Below are 9,089 nucleotides of genomic sequence, written 5' to 3'. Positions count from 1 at the left end.
CGTCATCATCTTTTTCCTCTTCATCATCGTTGTAATCGTCATTAAAATATATATCATTCTAAATATTTATTTGTTACAATCAATATTTACAGCAGCAACATAATTATAACAATCCACATCTTCATTTGTGCATTCAACATTACCACCATCATCGTATCATCATCGCCAACATTATCATCATCATCTCATCATCATTATCATCTCATTTTCATCATCTTCATCATCATCAGGCAACAAAAACTTATTCCTTCAACTTTTGAATCAATTTTTAATTTCACATTATCGTCTGAACAATCTTCTTAATACCAAGTTTTTGGCGGCAACCACAACAAAGCAAAATTTTTTCTCTTTCTTTTCTCTCTCTCTCTCTCTCTCTCTCTCTTTCTTTATTTCTCTCTCTCTTTTTCTTTTTCTCTCTTTTTTTCTCTCTTTTTCATTTTTCTTTCTCTCTCTTTTCTCTGTTTCTCTGTTTCTTTTTCTATATAGTCCCCCTTTACTTTCTCACATTTTTTCTTCATTTCTCGTCTCACCATTTTGTGTATCTCCCTTAATTTCTTTATTCGCTTTTTTTCTTTCTTTCTCTTCCTTTTTCTTCAATACTTTTAAAACTATTTGTTTTATAAGCTATTAATAATAATATTAATAATATCAGTTGGTGAATGATACAAATTACCAGCAAACGTTTGGAGAATTAATCAATCAGTTGATAAGTTAATTAATTTCAATTAATTTGGATGATTATTCAATTAAACTTGAGCAAAATTTTCCATCGCTAACAGAAGCAGCAGCAGATATACAGACAGACAGTGGCCGCCAAGTCGTAGCCACATCAGCCACGCCAACATTTTTAGACGATTTCAGTAGCACAACATCCATCAACAACCACAACATCGCCAAGCAGCAGCAGCAACAATCATTATCAACATCTTCAACGTTCAATACTGCAGTTACTACTATTGTAGTAGATACTGCAACCACTATTCCTGCTACTGCTACTGCTACAAACGCTACTATAACAGCCACACCGTCAAGCAGTTGGGATATGTTTTCATTTGGGCTTCTCATATGCTCAATATTTAATGACGGCAAATCCATACTAAGTAGTGGTAGTAGTAACAGTAGCGTTAGTAGCAGTAACAGTATTGGTAGTAATAGTATTGGTGGCGGTAGTAGTAGCAGCGGGAATATTAGCTTCAATAACTACATGAAACAAGTTGCCAAAGTAGGTTATGGTGAATAATACATTAGAAATATTTTACTGGTTTTGTGATGTTTTAAAGTAATTTTTTTTTATATTATGTTTAATGTTTTATAGTATTATTTCTCTTACTACAATATTTTTTAAGAAATTTAAGTTTCTGTGTCTGATGTTCAATTATTGGCATCACTTTGCTTGGATGGTAATTTGTGATAAGAGTAATATCAGTAGCGCTAGATTATATATCAATAGTAGTAGTAGTAGTAGTAGTAGTAGTAGTAGTAGTAGTAGTAGTAGTAGTAGTAGTAGTAGTAGTAATAGTAGAAGTAGTAGTAATAGTAGAAGTAGTAGTAATAGTAGTAGTAGTAGTAGTAGTAGTAGTAGTAGTAGTAGTGTTTTAGTAATAGTAGTAGTTGTTGTTGTTGTTGTAGTCGGAGTGGCAGCAATATTAGCAATAGAAGTACATATAGCAGCTCGTTGATGGTGTGGCTGTTGCAGCATCGTTTCTAGCAGCAGCAGCAGTCTTAGTAATAGCAGTATTTGCTACAGTAGCTTTGCAGGAGACATTTCATGGTTCTTAAGAGACCTGGATGTTCAATCGAGGCGTAATTACTAGCACATCAACTGACGGTCCCCTACATTCTTCCTTGTTATCTCAAAATAAATACTACTACTTTTACTGCTGCTACTACTGCTACTACTGCTACTACTACTGCTGCTGTTGCTGTTGATGCTGCTACTTCCACTGCTGCTACTGCTGTCAATATTGTTATTACGGTTACTTCTGCTGCTAACAAAAGAATGAATGTTATAACATAAAAAATTGTAATAATAGTATTTAAAGTAGTAATTGTTCAAACATAAGTACTTTTTTTTAACTATTTTTAGTACGAGTTCTTAGACAATACTTATGATGAAAGATTTATCATCATTAGTAAAACCAAATAAAACAATGTATGCATGCGTGTATGCATGTTCATGTTTATACGGTTGCACAGGTGGTTTTTTGTATGTGTATATAAATATGTGTGTTTGTGTCTGTGTGTTTGTGTGTGTGTCTATGATTGTGTGTGGTGTTGATTTGTGTTTGAACGTGCGTGCGATACAGAAAGAGACAGTCATAAAATGTAATTTATTGCTTGATATTCCTTCATCAAGTCATGCATACTGCTTCAAACCACCGTTCGTTCGTTCGTTCGTTCGTTTATTTGTTTGTTTGATCGGTTTGTTCGTTCGTTCGTTCGTTCGTTTATTTGTTCGTTTGATCGGTTTGTTTGTTTGTTCGTTTGTTTGTTATTTACCTACAAAGTTAATTTTTTATGGCTCTAGCCTTTCTTTCATTTAATTTAATTTTATTATTCACTCGATTTTATTAACAGTCTTGTTCTGTTTAATTGTATTATTTTGAATTAATTCATAATGACAATAATTGTAATAAATAAATAAAAAAATATGGAAAATGAGAAAAAAAATCTACAATTCAGCTCCGGCGAAAATAATTTTAAGAATTTAATTTTTAAACATTTTATTTCGCGAAAGAAAAACATTTCTTTTAATGTTTCAGTATCGATCCAAACGTTCATCAAGTTATTTTTTATTTATTATTATTCTTATTGTTTTCTTTTTTTTTCTTCCTTTTTTACAAAATTAAAAATCGCATTTAGATTATTTATGACGTAATTTATCATTTTTTTCATTGGAAAATAAAATTTTTGTGTTGAAATATTTTCTAATCTTTCATTAAAAAACAAAATTTAAAAAAAGATTAAGAAATGTTTTAAGAAAATAGTTTTTTATTGCTATTCATCATTTGTTTGTTCCTTGAAATTTGAAGCTTTTCAGTCTATCGATCAAGAAACAAAACAAGAAACTTTTTTCTAAAAGAGATATATATTCATCCTTTCATTTGTTCTTTCATTCATTCATTCACTCATGCATTTGTTTGTTCGTTTGTTTGTTCGTTCACTCATTCATTCATTCATTCATACGTTCATTTTCTCAATCATTTGTTTATTTGAACATCCATTCATTTGCTTATAATTTAACAAATTCATCCATTAACCCATGCATTAATAATTCATCCATCCCTCAATCCATTCACCAACTCTAGCTTCCGGATTTGTTTAGTGACGTAAGCAAGCGCATGCCATCTTCGATTGTCGAACCGGTTGAAAAATTGTTGGACAGGGAACCGACATACCGACCAACGGCTCAACTCTTTATGCTGGTAACCGGTATTGTTGTTGTTATTATTATTATTATTATTATTATTATTAATTATCACTCGCTATCATCATCAGTTGAAGTGTTTCGATGATCCGATAGTTCAATGTTTGAGGAGGTTAGATTCGATTCTTCAGAAAGACACAATGCAAAAAATCGACTTTTTTAACCGACTCAATCAGGTCATTCCTAAAATTCCGCCGGTACGTTCAAGGGAGTACGTGTGATGATAATGACAATGGTGATTGCATTGATGACGTCAGGATGATGTCATGATGACGTCATGATGACTACGACGACGACGATGATGATGGTGAAAATGACGAACTGGACAATTAAACTATTGCAATGATAAATTTCAACCCCTAATGACGGTGATGATAAAGAATGAGAATGAAGATTATAACAAAATAATGGTGATGATGATGTCAATAATAATGAGGGGCTGATGATGATGACGACGATGATGTGGATGGTGGTGGCAATGATATCAATATAAAGTTTTTTCTGACAGAATTAAGATGTAATTCTCATAGTCCGCCTAGTTTGTTGATAATAAACCATTTTTACTGACGTCACCGATAACTTGACATCATCATCATCATCGTCATCATCATCATCATCGTCATCGTCATCGTCCTCCTCGTTCTGTTATCATCATCATCATCATCATCGTCATCGTCATCGTCCTCCTCGTTCTGTTATCATCATCATCATCATCATTATGTTATCACCGTGGTAATCATCATCTTTTTTCGTTTCTAGCACCATTCTCTTGTTTATTATCATACTCCGTCATCACCATCATTATGAAGATAATTAACAATAATAATAATTATAACAATAATAACAGTAATAATAATAATAATAATTAAAAAAATTATTATTAATAATAATAAAAATGAAATTTGGTAAAATAATGACAATAAACGTTTCAGGCCATGCAATATACCTACTTGATTCCATTTTTCGACGACATGCTGCAGCAGCGAGAACAGCAGCTTCATCAGACGCAGCAGCAGCAGCAACAGCAGCTGCCACAACAGCAGCAGCCGGACAATTTAACCCTGTTGCTGCCCTCGCTGTTATGCTTGATACAGCTGTCCTCGTTGGAAGATTATAGGTTAAAGGTCAAACCCCTCGTGTCAAATATTCTCAATATGCAAAAGTCAACCGAGGTTTAATTACGGAATTTTTTCAAATGCTTATTAATAAAATTAGTTGTATTCATTTATAATAATTAGTTATTTTGTTAATTAATAAAATAACTATTCAATTAAATAATTAATTGGTTAATTAATTGATAACTCTTCACCCAATCACCACCGCCACAGATAACAATCTACATCTTGGAACGTTTGGAAATTATCCTATCAAAATCAAACGATAGCGACATACAGACAGACGTTCTGCCGATGGTGTTCCATACTTTGGAGACCAACTCAGTCCCCGGGCACGAGGCGGCTATATCTATTTTTGATACTATCCGGAGATACATCGATGACAGCACTATCAAAAACTTGATACTCCCTAGAACGAAGACATTGTTCCTTATGTCTAATAACGTTTTGGTTGGTTATGTTTTTGTTTTTGTGTAGTAGTTATATAAATTATATGTATGTTTGTATGTTTGTCTTGTATGTGTGTGTATGTACATTTAGAAGATGATAATAATGTTCTTGTGGTTGTGCGCGTGAGTGTGTGTGTGGGTGTGTTTAATATTCGTTTGATGTCTTTTTTGTTTTTTTTTGTGTGTGGCTTTTTCAATTGTTACGATTTCATTACGAACATGTCCATGTAACAATTTCAATTCAGCAATCATAAATCATTAACATCCTTATTTAAATTACAGTTAGCGTGGCCTTTATGATGTTTTCATTATTTGTAGTTTTTGTCGTCGTTTTCGTCGTCATCATCATCATCGTCGTCGTCGTCATCATTATCTCATACGTCATCATCATCATCATCATCATCATCATCAGACAAAACTAAACGCCCTGGCCTGCTTAGATCGTTTGATTGACAGCTTCGACAAGATGACCGTTTTAGAAGAGGTCCTGCCTTTTCTGACGGAAATCACGTGCTCAGATGTTGACATCACCATGGCGATAATAGGTTGCAGCGATGATTGATTGAGTTGTTGACTTTTGTAAAAATGAAGGTGGTGCAGAAATTGACGGTGCCATTTACGGTGCTGGTGAGAATGACGATCAAAATAAAATAGCGAAATGTAAACTTGGATCAAATAATTAATTATTATCATCATCTTCATCAGCAATATACAGACATCTATTGAGTGACCGGAAGTACGGACTGACCCACAACATCCTGGCCACCAAGGTCATACCCTCTCTCATACCCTACGCGGTCGCACCTGGGCTGACCATTGCACAGGTAGGCTATAATGATGATGATGAGGAGGACGATGATGATGAGGAGGAAAATGATGATGTTGGTGATGATATGGAAGATGCTAATAATTGTGATAATGATGACGACAATGATAACGATGATGACGACGATGGTGGTGATAATGATGATTTCGTTCGCCCCAAAAAAGTTCACCCAGTTGATCGAACTGTTGAGAGAGATGTTGGGACAAGTTGATCAGCAGAGGAGGTTGAAAATGATGGGAGAAGCTCCCAACATCTTGGCTCTTGAAGGAAGGTCAGGAAGATGGCCATGATGACGACGTAGATGAAGATGACAAAATGATAATTCTAACGACACAAACACACACACAGACACACCCACACACACCCACACATGATAATTTGGATAATGAAACATACACGCACACACACAAACATCTAACAGATCAAATCTTCAGCAGATGCACGTGCAGCAACAGCAGCAGCAGCAACAAACTCCACCAACGCCTAACATCCGACTACCCGACGATAACCAATCATGTGCTTCGGGTTCAAGGTCACGAAGGGTCAGCTGCACTAGCTCCATCTCTAACTCCAGTAATTTTTCTGGCTATTTTGGAAAGTTAGTTTCACTTTCGCTTTCATTTTGCATTTTTTCGCAATTATTACAGTCTTATTAAATAAAAATTTAAAAAAATATACTCAGTTGACGCAAAAAAATTATTTTTCTTTTTTTCTCTTCTTTTTTTCATGTTTATTATTATTATTATTTATAATTATTATTTCTTTTATTATTTATGAAAATTATTCAGACGTTTGTCTCAGGACTTTCGATTCAACATGTACGAGCCTAACTCGCCCTTGAATAAATACTTGCTAACAGTTGATAGGAGTTAGTAAAATTATAACTATAATTAACTATAATTAATAATAACAATGATAATAATTATAATTATAATGATAATATAATGGTAACAGTTGTAGTAATGGTATCAGGCTGGTATAACCTTATTAATACTGTTTGCTGATGATGATGTGTGATGTTACATAGATATGAAGTGAAATTTTTTCAATTTTTAATTTGTTCGTTCATTCGCATTTACTTGTTCGCATGTTTGTCCGTTCGTTCCGCCAACCGTTCGCCCATTTCTACATTCATTCGATCATTCATTCATTCATTCATTCATTATTCATTCATTCATTCATTCATTCACTCACTCACTCACTCACTCACTCACTCATTCATTCATTCATTCATTCATTCATTCATTCATTCATTCACTCATTCGTGCATCTCCTATTTGGACAGGAAATTCCATTAATAGATACGGGTGCAGGCAAGGTGAGATGAAATTTTTATTTTCAAATTAATTTCATTTGTTGAATGATATTTTCTAAAAAGTATACATTTTTTCCTACGCTAATTAATATAGTATTCATTTATTCGTTCGTTCGTTTGTTTGTTAGTTCTTTCATTCATACATTCATTCACTTATCAATTCATGGAATCATTCACCCATTCATTCACCCATTTATTCACCTATTCATTTACAAGCTCCCAGCAATCCGGAACTGCAAGCAAGGACATCGTCAAAAGACTCGCTACTGAGCAACCAGGCCTACAGGAAGTGCTCCAGCTTTACTGGCTTGGGATCGGTGAGTGAAGGAATGAGATGTGGAAATGGAATTTGAAAATTGGTTATTCACTGTCAAAAAAATTAGATAAAATTTCGAATAAATTTGCTTTTGTTTAAATATTATTTTGAGAAATATAGCATGTACGTCACAAAGCAAACACATCAACAACAAAAGCAAAAACGATAACACTGACGATAACACCACAACACCACTAACAACACCACTACCACCACCGACAACAACAACACACAGGAAGAGAAGACAGTCCTAGAGAGAATAGTACGTGACAGAAGAGCCAGCATGGCGCCCAGGGGTTCCATCTCAACGGGTGCGGGCGCACCGCACATCCACGTGTCCGAGGCATCTTTGGGTGTGGGGGGGTCCGAGAATAATTTCGGTGGCTGGTCGTGGTTCGGTTCGAACAGGAGGTGCAGTACGCAAAGTGTCGGCCCCGTCGTGCAGCCGGTGAGTCGACGTTCTTGTCGTTTGTTGGTGGCTATTATTGTATTAGTCTTTTGTTGAGTTTGCTGTTCGTGTAGCTGGATGTCGAAGTGGTTGTGTTTGAGGTTGGCTTCGTTTTGTTAGCGTTTTTTTAAACAGATTTCATTTTATTGCTTCTATTAAAAATGAAATTGGAAACCGGCAAATGAAAATTCAAGTCATCAATTCATCATCCAAACTATCAAATTTGTGACAAAATGTCAAACTCATTAAACAAATTAACGACCTTCAACCTCAATTTTCAAATAAATAACTTTGACTACTTCATTAAATAAACTAATGACCTCTATGACCTTTGACCCACTCAGGAACCCGGACGTCGAAGTAGCCAGGGTAAAATTCTGGACAGCATCCAAAACGAGCTGAGAAGGGCAAGTTTCCAAGGGATTTGCGAATCAGCTGTTAGTGGTAATGATGATGTTGATGATGATGATGATGTTGATGACGATGATGATGATAGAGACATTATGATGATGACGGTTGTGATGATGACGATGATGACGTCATCAATGGTGATAACGATGACGTTTAATTTAACCTAACCAAGGTTCAATTCTTCTCTGGTAAATGAAGAAAGCCATGACGTCATCTGATTAATAATAATAACTATTATTATTAGTACTACTATTATTATTACTATATAAAACAAAATAATTAATTTCATTAATTAAATTTAATTGATTTGAATATATTTTATATTAAATGCTGAATTATTCAAGGAATATGGCAATAAAATAATACATATTAAACACCATATCGTATCCAACATCCATGATTATATGGTTCGCTTGATTATACATACACACCAAACATACATATATATATATATATACATGTATACATACATACATACATACACACATAGACACACACATACACACACGCATACTCACACACATACATACAAACACACGCATACAAACATTTTTGTGAGTATTGTCGTCGTGGTCAGTGTCTTCGTAGTTCAATTCATTAATTATTTTATTTAATTAATTTCCATAATTTAATTTCTCATAATTTAATTTTGTATATATAATAATAATTGCTACATTTAAAATATTAATAATTATTATTATTATTGTTAATTTTGTTGTTGTTGTTGTCATTGTTGTTGTTGTTTGTGCTAAGTTCAGTGATCGTCTGTTATTATAAATAAT

The 9,089-nt window shown here is 34.0% G+C and overlaps 1 protein-coding gene across 1 annotated transcript in view; it reads left to right on the top strand.

The window, feature by feature from the left end:
• HELRODRAFT_191964 (hypothetical protein) overlaps positions 1 to 8,738 on the top strand; it is a gene marked incomplete at its 5' end in the record, with an annotated part of 13,011 nt that extends 4,273 nt beyond the window's left edge. The window contains 16 exons of the mRNA XM_009020117.1: positions 780 to 1,222; positions 3,309 to 3,425; positions 3,499 to 3,624; positions 4,360 to 4,599; positions 4,756 to 4,992; positions 5,404 to 5,536; positions 5,697 to 5,815; positions 5,982 to 6,088; positions 6,239 to 6,415; positions 6,606 to 6,685; positions 7,103 to 7,135; positions 7,349 to 7,449; positions 7,684 to 7,896; positions 8,241 to 8,333; positions 8,480 to 8,581; positions 8,613 to 8,738. Coding sequence (XP_009018365.1) covers positions 780 to 1,222; positions 3,309 to 3,425; positions 3,499 to 3,624; positions 4,360 to 4,599; positions 4,756 to 4,992; positions 5,404 to 5,536; positions 5,697 to 5,815; positions 5,982 to 6,088; positions 6,239 to 6,415; positions 6,606 to 6,685; positions 7,103 to 7,135; positions 7,349 to 7,449; positions 7,684 to 7,896; positions 8,241 to 8,333; positions 8,480 to 8,503 — 2,243 coding nt within the window. The 3' untranslated portion in view covers positions 8,504 to 8,581; positions 8,613 to 8,738. The remainder of the gene's footprint in view (positions 1 to 779; positions 1,223 to 3,308; positions 3,426 to 3,498; positions 3,625 to 4,359; positions 4,600 to 4,755; positions 4,993 to 5,403; positions 5,537 to 5,696; positions 5,816 to 5,981; positions 6,089 to 6,238; positions 6,416 to 6,605; positions 6,686 to 7,102; positions 7,136 to 7,348; positions 7,450 to 7,683; positions 7,897 to 8,240; positions 8,334 to 8,479; positions 8,582 to 8,612) is intronic.
• Positions 8,739 to 9,089: the final 351 nt, after the last annotated feature.

The sequence above is a fragment of the Helobdella robusta genome (genome assembly GCF_000326865.2).
Source record: "Helobdella robusta unplaced genomic scaffold HELROscaffold_26, whole genome shotgun sequence".
Lineage (NCBI taxonomy): Eukaryota > Metazoa > Annelida > Clitellata > Rhynchobdellida > Glossiphoniidae > Helobdella > Helobdella robusta.
Note: the sequence above shows the minus strand (reverse complement) of the source record. Positions and strands in the feature narration are given on the sequence as shown.